The sequence below is a fragment of the Zonotrichia leucophrys genome, chromosome 19, assembly GCF_028769735.1.
Source record: "Zonotrichia leucophrys gambelii isolate GWCS_2022_RI chromosome 19, RI_Zleu_2.0, whole genome shotgun sequence".
NCBI classification, from domain to species: Eukaryota; Metazoa; Chordata; class Aves; order Passeriformes; family Passerellidae; genus Zonotrichia; species Zonotrichia leucophrys.
In genome coordinates this window covers 3,218,370-3,237,997 of record NC_088188.1, presented here as the reverse complement: position 1 = coordinate 3,237,997, position 19,628 = coordinate 3,218,370, and the positions used below count along the sequence as shown (strand labels likewise).

The following is a 19,628-nucleotide window of genomic DNA, read 5'->3' as shown; positions in this document are numbered from 1 at the left end:
TGGCTGCTTAGAAAGATTTGGTGTCCTTTGTGCTGAAGTTCTGCACCAGCAGCTATGCCTTCCCCTTGCACAGGGTCTGCAAAAAGGAACCATCCAAGTACTTCAGGGTGAAACTACTGCTTTCAGCTCAGGTGGCAACGATTTCTAACCTTTTTAAGGTTTTGAAGTGTTTTGGTGGTTGGGATTTGGGATTTGTGTTTCTAGGCTGCTGCAGAATGCTTCTGTCTCCCACAATGTAAATGATGAGGACAGTTATGTCCAGCTGAACAGTGACAAGGAACCACAAAAGCCATGATCTCTTGAATCACTCAGAGCAGCTGTTTAGGGTACTCTGGTCAGTTTGCAGCTGGGTATTTGATTTGCATAAGTCCACAGCCTTCAGTGATGGTACAAGAATGGCCGAAGCATATCCTGCAGGGACCTTTTCCAGCTTCTGACATTGATTCTCTAGATGGATTTCTTGCTATCTATTACAACTAGGAGGAAGCTAAATGCTTCAATTTCTTTACAAATGAGATTTACTTAAAGATGCAGTGTTTCGTAGTTACTCTTGACCAACTCTAAAACACACTGTGAACATTTTGAAAATACATCAGCAGTTTTTGGAGTCTACCACTGTAAATAATGTTATTTATAAATGTCGTAGTTTGATTTAAAATTTCTTGGGTTTTGCTGCAGTATTTTCAATGGGGATCAAATTATGAAGCGTAGCATTTTCCTTTGAATGGAAAAATTTCCATCCATGTTTACTATGTTGAACCTAAATTCAAAGAAAAGGAATAGTGATGTCAGACAAAACATTTGACTCTTTTGAGCCAGGAAAAAAAATCTCATAGATAAGCATTCACTATGCTTAACGTGAAAACAAAAGAAACGACTGGTTTACTATGAAGGTCATGATTAACTCTGAGTAAGGCTCCCTGCTGGTGGAGGCTGTTGCTGCCATCGTTGGTTCTGGAGAGCAGCTCTGTGTGTCCAGCGTGGCGCTCTGAGCGAACAGGGGGATGTACGGAGGCGCCGGTACGCTCGGGGCAGCGGTCGCGGCCGCAGGGAGGGCGCCGTGGGCCTGCCCGGCCCGAGCCCCTGGCGCGCTGCCCGGCGGGAGCGGCCGCTCTGAGTGAACAGAGGGATGTACGGAGGCGCCGGTACCCTCAGGGCAGCGGGCCGGGGCCGCAGGGAGGGCGCGGTGGGCCTGCCCGGCCCGTGCCCCTGGCGCGCTGCCCGGCGGGAGCTCCGGCCCTCAGCCTGCGCTTCCCGGCGGCCCCCGCGAGCGCCTGCGCCGCAGCGGCTGCGCCAGCCAATCATCCCCCGCCCGGCTCGGCGCTGGGCTCGGCAGGAGGAGCGGGGTTGCTCGGTAGCGCCGAGAGCCCGCGGAAAAACCCCCGTTGCCCCGGCGCTGCTCCCGTAGCCGTGCGGCGTCTCCAGCCAGAGGAACCGGGCTGCCTGGCGCAGGTGAGTGGAGGCGGGCCTGGGAACGGCGGGGTGGGGCGAGGGACGGAGCGTGACGCGCGGTGCCGGAGGCTGCGGCGCTGTGAGGGGCTGAGGGCGGCTCGGCGGTCGCAGCCGCGGCTCGCTCGAGGGGTGCGCTCGCTCCGGCGCGGGCAGGAGGGGGCGCTGCCGCCCCGCCGCCGCCTCCCATTGGCTGGCGGGGCGGCGCGGCGCGCGCATGCCCGAGCGCGGCGCGTGGCGGCGGCCGTCGGGCGCGGAGGGGAAGGGGCGGAGCGGAGCGAGGGCTGGACATGGCAGTGGTGGAAGCTGGCCCGGCCTGCTGGTGGTGAGGGGGATTTCTCCGGCTAACCCACCCACCCTTGTAAACAGCTGTGGTATTTTTATACAGTAAGTATTGCTTAGTGTTACTAACATAACAACGTGATATGCACGCCGGAAGTAATTTGCATAGTATGAACTCATGGTTATTAGATGGTTTGTGCTGCGCATTTGTCTCCCCAATTTGGGGGCTGTCGGGGTGATATAAAATTTTGATAGCCAAATTGAATTTTATTTTTATATCTTTTATTTTAAAGAAAGCTAGCAAGTGGTGCTGGGTAGCTGGGAGTCACTGCTCCACTAATGGCGCGCGCCACTTACAATTTTGACAAAGTATATATACTGTTTATAAGTCTACAAAGCATTTTCCAGTGTGCTTGTGTTAGTCTGAATCAGCAAATATCAATAAGCTGGGATCAGCAATTTCATCTTCCCAGGTGGTCATTAGCTTCTTGTCCTTCTTGTGGTCATCTGGAGGGAGGCCTTTCACTGGTGTTTTCTACATAATTTTAGTCTGGTACAAATGCACCAAGCTTTTTGTTATAGAGAAACATTTAGTCACTTTGGCGCAATATCCCTTAGCTGTACCGCAACTTCCTCTGTTTTATTCTTAGCATCAGTTGTTTGGCTACTTCATTTCTTTCTTCCCATCCTGTTTGTAAATGGGTGTCACACTGGCCAGCTTCCAGTCATCTGGAACCTTACCAGTGAGCCAGGACTGTTGGTAAAGGATGGAGAGCAGCTTTGCAAACTTGTCTGCCAGCTGCCTCATCACCTAAGGGTGGATCCCATCTGGGCCCATGAACATCCAAGATTTATAAACATCCAAGTGGCTTAGCAGTTCTCTGACGGCCTCCTCCTGCATAACAGGGGATCATTCTGCTCCTTGACACCATATACCAACCCAGGAGGACAGTTGTCCTGAGGGTGAGCCATCTTCCCACTAAAAACTGAGGCAAAGGTGGCGTTGAGCACTTCGGCCTTTTCTTTATCTGCAGTTACTAAGTTTTCTTCTGCATCTAGTAGAGAGCAAAGATTGGTCTTACTCTTTATTTTACTATTAATATTTATGCAAAAATATATTCTTTCAGCCTTTCCTCGTAGGTGAGTTGTTCCATCCCTCTAATCATCTTAGTGGTGAGTTGGTGAATAAGGACTTTACACTTAGAATTGTAAAGCAGGTATGTTATTACCAGGTGGGACACGTGGGGCATATTTTCTCCATACATGTGTACCTGTGGAGACAGGTTTCAGGTTTAAATACATATTGATCTCCCACCCTTGCCCACACCTCCCTTCCCACCCATTCCCTGCCCATTCTGCCTCCTTGTACTTTATATTATAGTCTTCTGTGGTGCCATGCCCTCTGGGGGTCCTGGGCAAGGGTCTTCTTGATGAAGTAGGATCTTCTTCCTCGGTGTTTGTTGCTTCATTTTCTCTGCATAAGTGCAATGGAGGTTTGACTTTCTCCCAGGTCACTTCATCCTGGCCAAAGCCAGGAGCCTGGTCCTGGCTGATTTGGGTTCTGCTTTAGAACAGAACCCAACAGTTCCTATTACAAGTTGTTTCTACATAACAGGTTGCACTCCTGTTAAAAATTTCATTCTGTACTTTTTGCACACTTGCTAACTAATCTGTATGTATTTCTGTTTTTCCACCTTGAGTCGCCATTTTTTTTTTTTGCAGTCTTCTTTTACCCAAGGTTTGGTATGTGAAATGCTTGAGAGAAACATCTGCATGGTGACTATTTCATGAGTGCAGCTGCCCCTGCCAGCTAGTCATGTAGCTGAGTTGTTTGTGTACAAATCTTTCACTCAGTATCTCACAATGTGGAACAACATTTAGACTCCTTTTGTAAATATATCTCATTTTTTTTTCTGTTTGTTTAACTTAAACTCTGCATTTAAGATAACAAAATACAATTAAGCATTTTAAAGGAAACAGTAACTAAAGAAAAAAAAATAGACTTGGAATTCTGTTATGTAAATTAGATAGCGTAAAAGTTTGTCTTCTAAGCAACCTAGCATAGGGGGCCCTAGGGACAGCTGAGGTACAATTTTTCCTTATCCATCAGCACATGAAACCTGTTCATAGAAGTTTGATTGAAGCTTGTGTTTCTCTGAAAATACTGTATATTTGTAATTTTCTAGCACATTCCCAGAATCTGGCTTGTTGAGTAAACTTTTATTTCTGGTCCCTGGACTTTTTTATCTGGGTGGAGAGACCCTCGTAATAGGATTGACCAATGTTCTTCCTTTAATATGAGGAAAAAAACATGTAATTAGTTCAATGGAAATCAGTGTTCTGGTTCATTTGGTTCAATGTAATAATAAGAATAAGGGAGAGAGCTGCAGAAGGACTGAAGTTGTGGTAAATAGGTATGATTTGTGCAGACAAAACTGAAACAGTAATCAATATTGATTCAGTGATTAATATTTGGAAATAATAAAACAGTTAAAAAGTGTAATGCCAAGAAAGAAAGGGAGAGGAGGGGTTCCACCCCCCACCCCCTTTCCTGCAGATGTTCAAGGCAGGAAAAAGCAAGAGATAACAGTTATTAAAAATTAACAGGAAGAAAGGAAAATCTGGTTGGGTCCCAGGAAAATGCTAGCTATAAGAGATTTATTGCTTTGATGCTTAAATATAATATTATGTTAGTTTTGGCTTACGTTATACTGGCTTGGTGTGCTTGTGTAACCCAAGGGTGAGTTGAAGGACATTGAGGAAGAGAGCCTTCATCAGAGACAACCCCCAAAAAGTGGTGTGACCACCAAAAAGAGTGGTGGAGCATGCACAGTAAAAGTGGTGATGAGGGTGGAGGTAGAAGCGTGATGAATCAAAAATGGGAGAGTTGGCATTGACATATGGCATATAAGGGGGAATTTTAGCTTGAAAAGCTTGTACGTGAGGTGGCAGGGGTGCAAGGATCCTGCACTCCATACCCCATGTGGTTATTTTTTTTTGCTTGTGCGCTATTATTGAAACCAAATTATCCCTTATTTTAACCAAATTATATTGCCAATATTTCAAGCATATCTGAAGTGACCAAGTGATGGTGGGATGATTGGTTTCCCAGTCAGTGCCCTGATGTGTGCTGTGGTGGCAGCAGTCCTCCAATGAGAACACAGGGTGCATGAAGCCACCATGCAAAGGTGCCCGCTTTGGACACCTGCTGTAAACTGACCAGATTATTTTTTTTTTCCCCAAGGTGATGGAATGTGAATGGATGCTTAGTGTTGGATTAGCTCTTCGTGAGAAAAATTGTAAAAATTTTGTTTGTCTTTAAATCTGAGTCTTTTGTTTGCTGTACATGACCATTGTACTATAGAAATATGAAGTAACAGCTTGCACTGATGAGGACAGCAATTTCTCTCTCTGAAAAATGTGCCAGTAGAGTTTAGGTTAAATTAATTCACTTCTTAAATATTCTGAGTATTGATGGATACACAGAACTAAAGTAATTCTTAGTGAAGCTGATCATCGTGTTGACTAAGTAAATAAAATTACACTGGTAAAGAGAGGAATTATCAGATGGTGAGGTATGCTGTGATTAATATTTCATTTTGTTTACATGATTCCCATGTAATTTATGAATGCCTAGGTGCTGCACTAGAACACTTCAAATAGCAGCTGCTGGAATTGTGTTTTATTCTTTTAATTGCTATTGATAGTATCAGAGGTCATGTAGGCTGAATAAAAAGTCACTATGCTCACTACCATAAAATTACCTAGAAAAAAATGGAATTAGTTATCCTTGGTTTTGGGAAGGTCTCAGCTGTGTGATGAATTCTCCCCCCTGCCTCATCCTCCTCTACCAAAATGCTGCTGGTTTCTTGTGCTGAATCAGTGCTGTTGGATGTGCTGGAACTGCACAATGCCCATTCTGTAAGAACTGGAACACAGCCAACCTGGCTGTGCCAACTTCTACCAGTTCCCTGAGTGGTCACTATGACTTTGGGGTCTCCAACCACCAGGGACCAGCAAAAAGACCCCAAAAGGACAGGAAAATGCATGCATAAAGGGTAGAAAAAATATGTTAATAATTTGGGGGAAAATACTACCGTAGGTATGTTTTAAGTTTAGATATATATACTGATCTGGAACTAACTCTAGTACCTTTCCAAACTACCTATAAATAATTATCACCATGCCAAGCAAAATAGCTATTCTAATCTGTGCCTCTCTACTGTAAAAACTATGTTAGGGACAATCTCCAGATAAGAAAATAAACCTAGGGGCCAGAAAGGTATTAAAAACTCAAAAAAGTCTGGGGACCAGAGATACATGAAGACTTCCACCCAGAGAGACGTTATCAATTTAAGCAATATGGCTACTGACTGCTTTATTCCAATACAGAATAAGTACAACCAAAATGCAAGCAATACAAGGTTTTTCCACTCAAGCCCCACGTTGGGCGCCAAAAAATGTATTTGTCCTGGTTTAGCGCAAATATGGGAGGAAGCTGCAAAAAGGTCCCTCCAGAAAGCAAACCCTCCCTGTTCAGGTAAAGATTTCTTAGGGGAAAAGTGGAAAAAATTGTTTATTTAACAAGCAAAGTATTCACAAGCATAAAAAATTAATAGTATTAAACAGTAAAACCTCTCAATGTTCTGAAGAGATGGCAAATTCAGAAAGTCCTTGTCATGAGGGGTAGCTCAGCTTGCTCAATCTCTTATCAGTTCCTCCTGTGCTGGAAAGTGCCCTGGTGGGCCACAGGTGTGAGCTCCCAGTGTTCTTCTGGGTTTTCAGTCCACAGCAGGTTTGAACAGTTCCAGGAAAAAGAAAAGCCACTATTGGTGATAAAGAGAGAGATGGGGACTCAGTTTGATGGTCAAAGAGTCCAAGTTTATTGTGGGATACAAATGCTTATAAAGTATTTTAGAAAAATGTGCTCTTAGAAGCTGCTGAAACTTCATTCTCATGTATCAGTCTTGTATAAACAGTTCTGCCAACAGAAGCATAAACAAATCTTGATTATTACTTATGTTTTAAATAAATTGAAAATCTTCTGAATGACCTACAGAAAGAAGGGGTGCTGAAATTTAGTAATTAATTTTAGCACCTTACTTGAGACTACTCAGCTTTGAGTTAATCCTACAATTGAAAAATATGCAAATGGGAATGTTACATTTTGGTTATTGATGCTGTAATCTTCAAGGTTGTGATTTTGGGACAGGGTGATGATTGTTTTGAGCTAGGCTATCATAGTTATAAGGGAAGGTTGTTCTCATACCTGTGGCATAATTACACTTTGCAATTTGTTTGTTAATGCCAGTGTTTGTTGCTGTGTTTATTTAGACATGCTACAAAAGAAAAATCAGTGTAAATTCAGCTAATGAATTAAAATGCATTTTTCTGGGCACAGATAGTTTGTGGCCTGATCATGATACAACATTTTATCTTCTGTTTAGCTCCAGCTTTGGATGAAACAGGAGGAAGCATGAAAGAAGAGCATGCACTTTCTCCTGTTAATTTACTTATTTGTTTAGTTGCATGTGTGCGGTGGGCTATGTTTTATGGGATTTTGAATTTATTTTTTTCTTTGCTTGCATAAGAGGGGTTTTAATTTTTTTTCACTGTTGTATGTATCTGTAAAGGTTTTTTCCTTTCATTTTACAGGAAGAAAATGGCTGAAATTCTTGGACCAACATCCATCCATGATGAGGAATCCTTGGAAACTAGAATGGTGGTTACATTCCTCATGTCAGGACTTGAGTCGATGGTTAGTAGAGAAGTTAAGTTTTGGCATCATAAATGTGTCTTGCTGTTTGCAGAATTACATCAGTATATTGCTTCCCACTTGGCAGCAGGGGAGGTGGATTGTTGTATTTGTAATGTGTGTTGTCCAACCAGCTGTAATTGTATCTTTGGTTGTGATAATCATGTTGTCAGTAATCTTGTTTCTTGTTGTGGTGTGGTCGTTTTAAAAATTATTTTGTCGAATAAATGTCAAATATTTGTTGATAGCTTTGGTACAGTGTGGTTGAAAGGCAAGAGTATGTTCTGGTCTTTGTCATGTGTAGTGTAGAGTGAATAAATGGTTTTGAGGCTAATGCCTTGTCTTCAGCTGCTGTAGAAAGTCTACAAAACTTGTTCAGGAAATACTTCTTTTTATTGGCATATCATCTGTTTTTTAGAAGTTATTATATTGTGTGATGGGGTTTATGGTTGGCTAGGGCTGTGAGTGGAAATGCCTGTCCCACTTCCTTGAAATTGAGGCAGTGTCCAAGATTTGTTTATTTAAAATTGGGGTTTTTCAATGATAAGCAAGAGTTTTCTTATTGGCAATGAAGCTTTGAGAGGAATGATTATGAGACAATATATTGCAAGTCTTTTATCCCATTGCCTCTTAAAGTCTTTTTGTTACTTTCTCCTCCCATGCTGAACTGTTGGTGTTTTTATAGATAGTAACAAACTCTGATTTAGTTCCTAGGAGAGACTGACCTTCTGTGATTACTACTTGGTAATCTCACCCGTTTTTTTGGGATCCATGTTCTCTCCAGAGGCTTCCTGCCTTAATTCTTGCCAGAAATTTCTCCTGGCAGAACATATGTAGGTGTTTGCAGGGGTGGTGCAATCCTTCCATTCAGGGGGCATTCACCTGGGGCTGGGCTCAGCAGACAGGGCAGGGCAGGCCACAGGGAGCCATCCTGCTTGCAACCACACCTTTCTGAGCAGAAGATGGTGTGTGAGAAGTGTGCTGTGAATATACAAAACCTCTGTGTGCTTTGTTGAAGATGGAGTAAGACACTCAGTATGATTAATGTGGAAGTGGTAATTGAACATGGATTAATGTCATAAATAATTTCAATTAAAAACAATGCAATCTCTGAGTCTATACAAGGTCTTAATTTGCTAATGAATCTACAATGCTTTTAAGATTTCTGATGAAAAGCATTCCAGATGTGTAAATTGTGCTTTGCTACTGGCTGATGTTATGTTGCTCACAGTATCTTCTGAAGGGTGGATGCTGGCAGCAGTGCAATAATTGTTTTGCATGATATCACATACATTTTTATTAACTGTATCTTAACTATGATAATAAAAGCTTTTTTTTTCTTTTTATAGTGTAAAGAACTTTCCAAATCCAAGGCAGAAATTGCCTGTATTGGTGTATTTGCAAGAAATGTTTTTGTTGTTGGAACTGAGAGAGGAAAAGCCTTTGTCAACTCTAGGGAAGATTTTAAGATGGATTTTATGGAATACTGTAAGTTTCAATGTTTTACTTTTTGTATGTCACAATCTGCATAATGTATATTGCAAAATAATAATTTTGGCAGCAAAATTGTCTGTCATGGCTGCATGCTATAATTATGTTGGCTAATGCAAATCAAGCTGTAAAGTGAGCAGTAGCAGTGATCTTGTTTATAGTGTTATTTCTACAATGGCTGGAAATGTTCATGTTTTCTTAGATAATATGAAAACCAGTACAATAAGAAATATTAGATGGTCCACCCTTACAATACATCCTGTATTTCCTAGTGTGTGTGTTAATTTTGCCTTGTATCCTCTTCTCCAAACATTTTTTCCACTCAGGAAGACTGAGGAGGGCAGTGAACAGGTAGAGAAATACTTCTGTCAACTCAAGTGGTCCTGCTTCTTGAGATCACTTCGTGCCTTACTAAAGCAGATGCACAGTTTTGATCAGACAGTATCTTTTCATGTAGCTATTTTATATCCCTTTTATTTAGTAGACAGAAGTACTCATCTGTAACATTATGACTTGAAATTACATCTGCATTACTCTTCTACTGCTTTAAGTACATATAGGGTGTGGTTTTTGTTTAATTTCATTTTTACAGTAAAACTGTGCAACTTTTGTGTTCAAAGAACTTGATTCATTGATTCATTCATACAGGACAGTATTTTTACTGGATAGGTTTCAAAGGTTCAGTGATGATTTAGACAAGCATTGATGCACTCATTTGGGAAGGTGTTGGTGGTGGATACTGCCTAATAAATAACAAAATTACTTGCCTAGAGAAAGAGAGAAGATGGAGGTCAGAGGTAGGGTATGATAGAAGAATCAGTCTGAGGAGGAGTTTAAAAAACTGTCAAGTTGTTGTTGTCAAGTTAAATACTGCTTGGAAAGCAACTGCATTTAGTGTGTAACAGAAAGACTTATTCCCAAAAATGCTTTTGCTGCTACATGAAATTTTCTTGGAGGCTCTGTCTCAAGATCAGTTGTTTGTGGTAGGTGTCTTAGTTTGAAAAAGACAGGTGTCTGTTAAGGAAGGCAAGAGCCCTCCCTTGAAATGGAAAATGTAACCCCCCTCCCTCTGAATTATTCTAATTTTGAAATTAAAGGGCTCTCAGGCGAAGATATGGGAATAGGAATAACAGTTCTTTACCAGGAAAATTAAAATACAAATGCAGCAGTACAAACAAAAACACACCACAGCCAGAGTGAGAGCAGTCCCTGCCCCCTGTGTGTCAGGGGGTGTCCCAGCCCCATCCATGGGGGCTCAGCCCTCCTGCAGTGCCAGCTGTGGCTCTGCTGCAGCAGGGATCCTGCACAAGGGGGGAGTTTTCCTCTGCAGCTCCAGGGCTGCTGCAGATGGGCCTGGGCTCCCTCTGGCCATGCAGGGCAGCAGAAAGCTGCTCCTCTGGCAATGCAGGGGGCAAAGGCTGCTGTGCTGGGCCAGGCTCAGATTGGATCCAGGTAGGAATGCTTGGCTCCTCCCCTGGGCGGAGCATCTCCCCATGGGATGCTGGGATTGGATCAGCCCTGCAGGGACACTCAGTGGCCATGGACAGCAGAGATCTCCTGGAGGGAGGGTTGGCTGTGGGAGAGATAAAGAAACAACTGCCCATGGACAGCAGAGAACTGCCCCAGCTCTGACAGATGGGGATAGAACACACACCCCCAGTCACATCTTGCAGCCTAAGACAATTGGGCTCTGTTTTTTTCTTTTTGTCCTACTGGCATGAACAGTGACTTTCTGTGCATGTATTTACTCCAAGGAAAGTCAACACAATGTTGGGTTCTAACAGATAGCTGATATCAAAATGTAGAATTGTAACTTGATAGCAGAATCAAGTATAAGGTGAATCAATTTCTTTTTTTTTCCTTATTTTTTCATTTTTTACCAGGACAATCTTCGTATATTGTTGTTAGTGAAAACTGCTGTCTGAGTACTGGGGAGGGAGTTCAGCTTTTCACCTGATTGCTATTTTTTTGTTTTGTTTTTGTTGCCTAACATCCTAGGTATTATGTTTTATTGCCAGTACTGTGGTGTCATGGGCCCTGATATACCAGGGACTTTGTGTACTGGACACACCTATTAGTAGGGAATCAGAAATTATGGGGATTTGCTGTTTGATCTCCTGGCTAGATTTCTGTTTCAGATTTTGTACTGTGGGAAGCACTGGCTTCTCATCCATGCTTGTATTTGGCTGTATGAGATGTTTCTCTAAATGCATGCCTGTGTTTAAATCCTACATCAGTTTTGATAATCCTCACCTTTTGCTTTACTCCAGTTACAAGATGCTCTTGGGCTGTGTTTTTGTGCTGTCAGGCTGATAGGACTAAAGAATATTAACTTTGAAAACAGTGTTTCCATTATGATTCTTGCAGAACATTGTGGTGTAGATCTGTGTGAACAAAGCCAATATTGTCAGTTGTGGCTTTCATGATTTCACTAAGTGCACATCTCCCACGCTTTCAGGGGACTCTTGATGCTGGAAGTAGTTTTCTTTTGTCCCTGAGAACAATGTTGATAATTCCAGAAAACATTACTTCAGAGCAACAATTTTTAGGAATAATAGCATTACATATTCCTGATGATGCTGATTCCATCACTGGCTTTGGCAGCTTTGAGGTCTTGATGAAGTTTGTAGTATATCATTTGCTCTAAAATGTAAAGCTGTGGAGGCAACAGTTCCTTGTTGCATTGTTTCTTCAGTTGAGTATGAAAGCAAGGAATAGGCAGTGGTAGTTGAGATTTTAGTAGGTGTTTTATAAAAATCCAGGAAGGACACAGGTCTTTGTATATTTAACAAGCGAGACTTGAGTCCTTCTTGTTACTTTAGGACTTATAAAGGCTTCTAGGAGATTCTTACCTTGCTGTTAGAATTAAACCTTTAAAAATTCATCTGTGATGTGAGTCCCTGGAACACATCTGTGCTGACAATAGTGAGAATTCTCTCTCCACTTGTGAGTATTTTTATATTTCTTTAAATATGGAAACAGAAGTCTAGTTGCTAAGCACACCTCTGGTTATGTCTGACTCTCTGTAAGCCAGCACAGTCTTACTTCAGTCTTTATTTCTAGATTTTTCACAGTTCCTTTGTGTAATTTGAGTAGTGTATGAAGCATTTTCAGAATTTGTAGGGCTCAGGCTTCAAACCCGCTGCTTTTTTAAAATGAATGAGTACAATTTAGTGGGCTAAACTGATGAAATGTGTTTATGAGGTTTCTGAAGGAAGTAGTGTGTCACAGACATCTTTTCATAAAAATCCTTTCTTTAGGATTTTTCCCCTTTCTGAGAAGCTGTGGCCTCAGTAACAAAATGTAAACCATGGTTATCTGCTGCTGTGGAATGCAACAGGTGGATCCATGATTGGTCTCGGGTGGATGTTTGGATTTACTGACCACTCAGGGCAGAGCTGGGTCTCGCTCTCTGCTGAGACACACACCTTTGTTATTCATTCCTTTTCTGTTCTTAGCTTAGCTAGCCTTCTGAGAACTTTCTCTTCTATTTCTTTTTAGTATAGTCATAATGTAATACATATCATAAAATAATAAATCAAGCTTTCTGAACATGAGGTCAACATTCTCGTCTCTCTCTTCATCCTGCAACCCTTGTGACCACGGTCACAGTAGTGTGTGCACTTTTTAGTGGTGTAGAACTGATAAAAATAATAGTGGTTCAGTGAAAGCAGCACTGGAGTTTGGTTCCTTGTGGCTTTCATTCATGATGACCCTGACCCACGTGGGTTCCCTAATGCCTTGCTGCAGGGCAAGGATAGTTGGAAAAAGAAATGAAATTTAGCAAAATGTTTTATTACAGTTTAGCTATGAGTTGTGTGTGAATTGGTTTGTTAAAAATAGTTTTGTAGCCGTTGATAGTATGTGTTGAGTTTGTGTGTAACTTAGCAGGTAGTCTTAGGAACTTAATAAACATTTAAACCAGGGTAGGAGAGTAAGAAGACTACCCGGTTTGGGTACAATAAGACAAGCAGAAGATTTATGATTTTGCTTGTGAACTAAGGAATGTATTACAAGGGGTATGTCGCTTGGCAAAGGGGCACTGTTTCTTGGAGACTTTGTTATGAATTGCATGTATATAAAAGGAAAACACCTGTGTGTGAATTTTGGGGCTCTGATTTGGGGACGTTAGTCTGCAGGCTCCCGGGCCCTTGAATAAAGCACTGCACAAAACTTACCTGAGTTTTGTGTCCTTTATCTATCGGGCAACAGGATGAGCCCTGACCATAGCCCATTTACCTTATTACCTTAAGAAAATATGTTAGGAATTAATAATAACAACATTTTTAAAAATTTTAGTATGGTTGTGTAGTTAAGTGTTGAAAAACCAGTCAACAGGCATTAATTATTTAAGACTGAGTCAGATAATGTATTCTTCTGAACTCTGCTTAATGAAGATAACTGTGAGCCCTATGTCATGGTGAAACAGACTGTTTCAATCAGTGTAGAGCTGCATGTTCTTGTATCCAGAACATGTGCCTTGGGTAACCTGCCGTGTCAGACATTTTAGGCCTGTGTAAGTTTGTATTGTATATAGAAATAGCATGTTCTTTGAGCACCTGCTCATATTGAGCTTATGGACAAGTGTAGATATTCCTGCACTGTAAGCAATCAACATCATATACATCTTGCTCTAATAGTGCTACCCATTTTTTTTTAGTTGCTGTCCCCTGCTAAAGTGTATTGTGTGGTCCTCAGCTCCTCTTGCATGGCCTTGGCAAGATAAAGTGCCTCTGGGTTGTCATCTCTGGATTGCTCTGGAGTTGTGGGTTATCAGCTGTCCTGAACAGGGGACTTACTCCTGGGGATCTGAAGAATGCTGTTCTCTTCAGTGTTCATCTTTGTCATCGTGGCAGTTTCTCTTGGGCTCTGTGGAATTCATTCTCATTTGAATGTGAGCTGGAGATAGTTTATAAGGCATCCAAAGAAACCCCAAAACCCAGAGGAAGCCTTATTTTCCCCAGGTTGTATTTGCCTGTCAGAAGGGAACTTTCAGAAGAGCTTCCTGATTCAGAAGCACCTTTTTGGTCACCTGTCCTGGACTTCGAAAGATGTTTACCCGGCACCATGTGTTCCTCCATCCCATCTGCCAAGGAGACAATTCTTCTCCAAGAATCTCTGTTGCCTCTGCTAGCATTTCCACTGGTACTGTCTTCTATACCACTGATATTGCAGAGAAGCTTAATCCTGCTAGTTCTCAACTTCTGGCAGCTCTCCCAGTCATGCTGCTTGTTTCTTTGGTGGTGCCAGGGCTTTGGGCTCAATTGACTGAGATGGGGCCATCTTGCACCTGTAGGTGGTTCATCTTGGATAGGTCCTTTATTTTTATTTTTGGAGCCTTCATTGTTCTCCTGATGGCCTTGGGTTTCCACACTGATCTTAACAGTGCATCTGGTATGGGCCCGAGTTTGACTTCAAGTCCTGCTGGAGACTTTGGGCCAGGGTCTTCCACTCTTCTTACCTGTATCTCCATGTCCACCCAGCCACAGGTTGGGAGAACTTCTTGTAGTTTCAGGAATGCTCAGAATCTGGGTGTTCTTTATGTAAGAACACATCCAAGAATGACTGGAATGCAGTTCTCCACAGACTTTGTGGGAAAGATTGGTCAGCTTTGGCTCCTCAGTATGTTCTTTTGGTATGTGAGTATCTGTTTCCTCTTGGGTGTATTCCATCATCTGCAGACAAGTGAAATGATTTTTCCCATTAACTAGGCTACTGTGGACCTGCTTGAAGATCTGCAGCTGGGCTTCTGTGTCATTGAATCCTTCTGAGTAACTTGTACAGCTAGGTTGCTTGGCTTGATTGCCACAAACCTTTAATGTTCTGTCTCTGCCTAGTCAGCTAAGGGGTGTGAAGTTAACAGCTGGTTTAAAAACCTGTGGGAAAGTTCAGTCCCATTTCCTTGGAAATCACACATCTTGTTTCCTCAAGAGTCAAAAACAAACAGAAATTTAGTGTAGGTAGTCAATATTTCTGAAATTTCGTGCCTCCTAAATTCTGCTTTAGGTGATTTGCTTTTTGTGTGGTTCAAGTGATCCTTTGATAATTATAAAATGACTTTTCTTTAATTTGAGGAAATTTTCCAATTTCATGAGCTGTAAAGCTGGATGGCCTTAAAAAGTTCACAGATGAATTGAGTGAATGACATTATAACCAAAGCAAAATGCTTTTAGCTATGCACCCATTTACTTCCCCTCTTTCATTGCAGTAATTTTCCTTAAGTACAAATAATGAAATACATATATAGGAGTGGTGTCACAAGATCGTTGTTGCTCTTAAGTTGCCTCTCAGAGTTCCTGTGCAGGGGTCACATTCATAGTCTTAAAATTACTTCTTGTTTTTCTCTCCCTAAGGGATTGAAAGACACCAGATTAAAAACCTTCTGATATTCTAAGATGCCTTAACTGCCATGGGACTGACAGCTCTTTTGCCAGTGGAGTCCTGAGCCCTATCAGCTTCAGATACCAAATTGTGCCAGCTGTTCTCTATTGAGCATCTCATCTTCAGGTCTTTTTTTGAGGAAGTTTCAGTTAAGTAGATTGTTTTTCTGCTAAAGCTTGATTTCTTTGTTTCTTATTCTTTGGTGAGATGAGGACAGTGCTGGATTTGTTGCTCAGAATGGGGCCAGCAGGGACATTCCTTTTCCAGTTGAGTGCTATGCTGGACTGTCAGACCTGGAGGGAAGGATATTCTAAAGAACCCCAAAACATCTAGACAGTCAAAGAAAATAAGAGACACTTAAGCATTTATTGACTCTTATTGCAAAATGAGAGTTGTTGGGAGTTGTGTAGTTGTAGTCCTGCTGAATCCAGAAGAGCAGTGAAACTAATTCCACAGGATGCTCTCAACTCTGCAGAATGCTATTCTTTTACCATATAACCATTCCTCCCCTTTGTGAACCATAAATCAGCTCCCTCATCCCTCTTCTGCACCAGATCTTGTTGCAAATGTCCTTGACATCCCCTCCCAGATGTAGCCTGAATCCTGCTCAGGGTTCCAGTAATTGTGGCAGGGCTTTGAAGAGCCTGTGAAGCTGTGTAACCTCCAAGGGTTCGTGTGTCCAACAGCAGGACCAGGAGGAGGGAATGCCTGCTAGGTTTGATCAGTTCTGCAGGGCTGTTACCAATCTTGCTGCGTTTGAAACTTAATCTTGTCTGTGAGTCTTGATTAAAATCAGCCAACGATTGTGGGAGGGATTAGGGAGGCAGATGCATAATGTGATCTTAAGAAGATGCATAAAAATCATGTAATTCAAAAAACCCATAAGGGTTTGTCTTCTAATTAAGAAAGTTTCTCCATCTTTCTGTCTGCTTTTCATTTTCATATGAAGAGGGCAGTGTTGTCATCTTAAGTTTGGTTTGTTTATTATTTTTAGAAAGTGTGGGTACACTTTTTGAAGCTGCTGGCAGTAAAGGCATTTTCAGTGAATCAGTTTCTTACATAGGAAAAACACCCACTCAAAAAGCTGCATTAAAGGTAGCTGTAAATGGAAGCTGATGTCTTATCCCAAGTCCACAGGCAAATCCTAAATGCTGTCATTGATTAGGCACCTGTGTTACAGGTATATAACCATATCCCAGTTTTGCATTATTTTTCATGTTCTGATAGGCCCTGTCATACTGCAGAGAATGCAAAAGTTTCAGGCCTGAAGAGCTGGCAAACTAAATGTCACATGGAGGTGGGTTTGCAGGGCATGAAGCATGATCTGCACAGGAAGGATGAGATTCTCTTTGAAATGAAGATACGAGTTTTTAAGATGATAAATGTGGTTTTACTAAAAGCATTGCTGCTTCAGCTCATTTCACAGCCCATTTGTAATCAGTTGTTCAAAGTGATGTTTGTTTTCTTGTGTCAGTGTAGAGTTGTGATGCCAGCAGTCCTGGTGATGCACATCGCAGTGTTTCAGGCTTACTGCTGTGCTGGCTCGTGGTGAAGTCATGACACAGCTTCAGCACTGATCATGCTCTTGCACAAAGGAACACAGATCTCCCTTGCCTTTCCTTCAAGGTAGGCAAGCATATCTCTGTTGTTTGCCTCTGCTTTTGCTGGATGATTCTCAGTAAATCTTAGCAAGAATTGAATTATGAGAAAGGAAGGCTGCCACCCAAAGCCATCGCTTCTGTTTGCTTTTTAATCTTTTTAATGCTGGAAGTGTTCTTACTTCCTCACTCCTTTTGCAGTGACTTTTGCTCAGAGACTAGAACAAGGTGTAGGGCTGAAATCTTCTCTGTTTGAGTGATGATGTCTCGTTTGTAGCTCCTCTTATTCAGCAGTAGGAGGTGTGTACTTAAAATGTCCTTTGAAAGAGATGAGCTGTCATGGCAGAAGTCAGATCCCTTCTGTAAAATGTTCTGCAAAGCACATACAGAATAAATAAACCAGGACATAACAGAACTGCTGCATAAGATGACATGCACAGCACTAGAGAGTTATGGGACCCTTCACACTGGCATTTTACCTTTTCCTTGGTGACTCTGTTGGTCCTTTTTTTTTCTTGGCAGTTTAGCATTTTATTTTGACTGTATTATCCTCCTGTGAGATTAATCGTGTTTTCAACCTCTTCATGCCAAAGAAAGCCTCCTTGGATGTGTCTTTTAATTTGTCATTCATGTTCTTCAGGGGGTGATATTTGCAAAGATTGTAGTGAGGATATAATAATTCTGGTGTAAATTTAAATTTGCTCATTGCTTATATATGTAGATGTGTGCATTTGCTTCTAATAAAAGTAAACTCTTGCAATTTCCTGGCAGGTTTCCTGCTTGAGAATCTCTAGTTTAAAGTGGTGGGGCTAGGCACTTCTAATAACTTACTATTTTGTGCTTGTCTTATTTTTCTCAATAACTGCCAGGTGTTACAGAGGAGGGCAGGCCTCCAGAACTGCAGAAAACAAAGACTGCACCACCTGTAAACAGACAGACACTGGATGCTGAGGAGCTGGAGGCTCTTAGAAAGTCTGTGGAGGAGTTTTTCTGCTTTTCCTATGGTGGGTGCTTTAAATTCTTCTAGATTTTAAAATTTTTATTCCATTTGGGAGGAAAAAACTGCATGAACTTAGCTTTCCAACTACACTGCTGTTTTTAGAAACGTTTAGTAGCTGTTTCTGAAAAATACACATGTAGTGGTTCTTCTTGATGTGTTTTGGGGGATGTGATTTGAGATCATTGCACAGCGCACATTAGTGCCAGCAGTGTTTGGTTTTCTGAGAAGAGTTGCATCCACACTTTGCTTTTGCTCCAGTTCTGTCCAAAGTTACAAAGTTTTGTCAGCCTTTTGCTAACTTCAGCAGTCTCAACACCAAAACAACTCCTCTTTTTTTTTCCAGGTAAAGCTTTAGGAAAGTCAACGGCAGTACCTGTGCCATATGAAGAGATTCAGAGGAACCAGTCTGTTGTGGTAGTGCAGGGCCTGCCTGAAGGAGTCACATTTAAACATCCATCAAATTATGATGCTTCCACCCTGAAATGGATTTTGAAAAACAAATCAGAGATCTCATTTAGTATCAACAGGTTATTTGCTCTCTTTCTTGTGCTAGTCTGTCTAATTTGGTTTTGTACTTCAGTAAAATTAATTTTAATTTTTAAGTAAATACACTGCAGACTGTTTCTCTTAAATAGGAATTCTCTCTGTAATGTACACTACCAAGTAATTAACAACGTCTTTGCTAAAACTGAGTTTTTCTTCCCATATTTCCACCCAGGCTTTTCGTAGAACCAAAGAAACAGATAGGTAAGTTAATGCTTATTCAGAATAAACAGAAAAATATTGAAATTTGAGTTTAGGTAGCAATATATGTAGAGCATTTGGTCGTGTAAATAAAGTGGCAAACTGTGCAGAAGTTTCTAGACTGTGAGTTGCCTTACTTATAAGTAACCCCTTCCTATATATAACCCTTTCTTTCCTTTATGCATTTGCCAGGAGCAACTCATTAGAGATAATTCATTCTGTTTCATTCTTTGTCTTGATCAAGTCCATTCTGTTTCATTTTTCAGCCTTATATTGAATTTCAATTTAATGTGAGTTGAATAGTATCCTGAGAGAAGGAGAGGTGAACATAGGATGGACTGCTTTCAGTTTACAGAAGATGCCAAAACATTCTAGTGCTTGGGTTCCACTGCCCAGCTGATTTTGGCATTTGTATTTAATTTTAAAAAGTAATTTAATATTTTGAAATGACTAGGTGTTGTAGTTCCTGTGAAACCTCTATATATGAAAAATTCTGAGCTAGAGTGAGTGTTGTAAAACTCTAGAGAGATTCACTTCTAGCTTAGGAGAAATCCCCTCTCCTCTTCCTTTTATAGTATCATGTTGCTTTACTTGCTAAATGCAGAAATGTGGGGATTTGTTTTATGAAAATGATGAAGTAATCTCTGTGGATGTAGTCAAAAAGGAAAAATTTAATTTCTTAAGTGAAAGAGCCAGAAGTTGATGCTTGATTAGTAAAGTTAGAGATGTGTTGCCTATGCTCAGGTTGAGGACTAGAGATGGAATATTACAGAAATTCTGTTAATAATATAGTACTATCAAAAATACAAGGCAGGTTTTCAGTGTGCTAAGTGACATTCTAAAGCTGTTTGTGTCTCAGTACAGTTTAATGGGATCTTTCATTATCTGTGAATAAGGAAAATATGCACATATGCTTGTAAAATGTGAA

General features: G+C 41.3%; 1 protein-coding gene across 8 annotated transcripts in view; it reads left to right on the top strand.

Annotated features, from left to right (window-relative positions):
- The first annotated feature begins 1,319 nt into the window (after positions 1-1,319).
- The window catches only part of GTF2I (general transcription factor IIi), a 73,496-nt gene continuing 55,187 nt past the window's right edge, over positions 1,320-19,628 (top strand). For 7 of the 8 annotated variants that reach the window (XM_064729065.1, XM_064729066.1, XM_064729068.1 and 4 more), the window contains exons 1-6: positions 1,320-1,452; positions 7,387-7,489; positions 8,836-8,974; positions 17,826-17,960; positions 18,300-18,483; positions 18,675-18,703. In XM_064729065.1, coding sequence (XP_064585135.1) covers positions 7,394-7,489; positions 8,836-8,974; positions 17,826-17,960; positions 18,300-18,483; positions 18,675-18,703 — 583 coding nt within the window. In that variant the 5' untranslated portion in view covers positions 1,320-1,452; positions 7,387-7,393. Of the gene's footprint in view, positions 1,453-1,739; positions 1,837-7,386; positions 7,490-8,835; positions 8,975-17,825; positions 17,961-18,299; positions 18,484-18,674; positions 18,704-19,628 lie in introns of those variants that run through there. The other variant, XM_064729064.1, reaches the window with a different exon arrangement.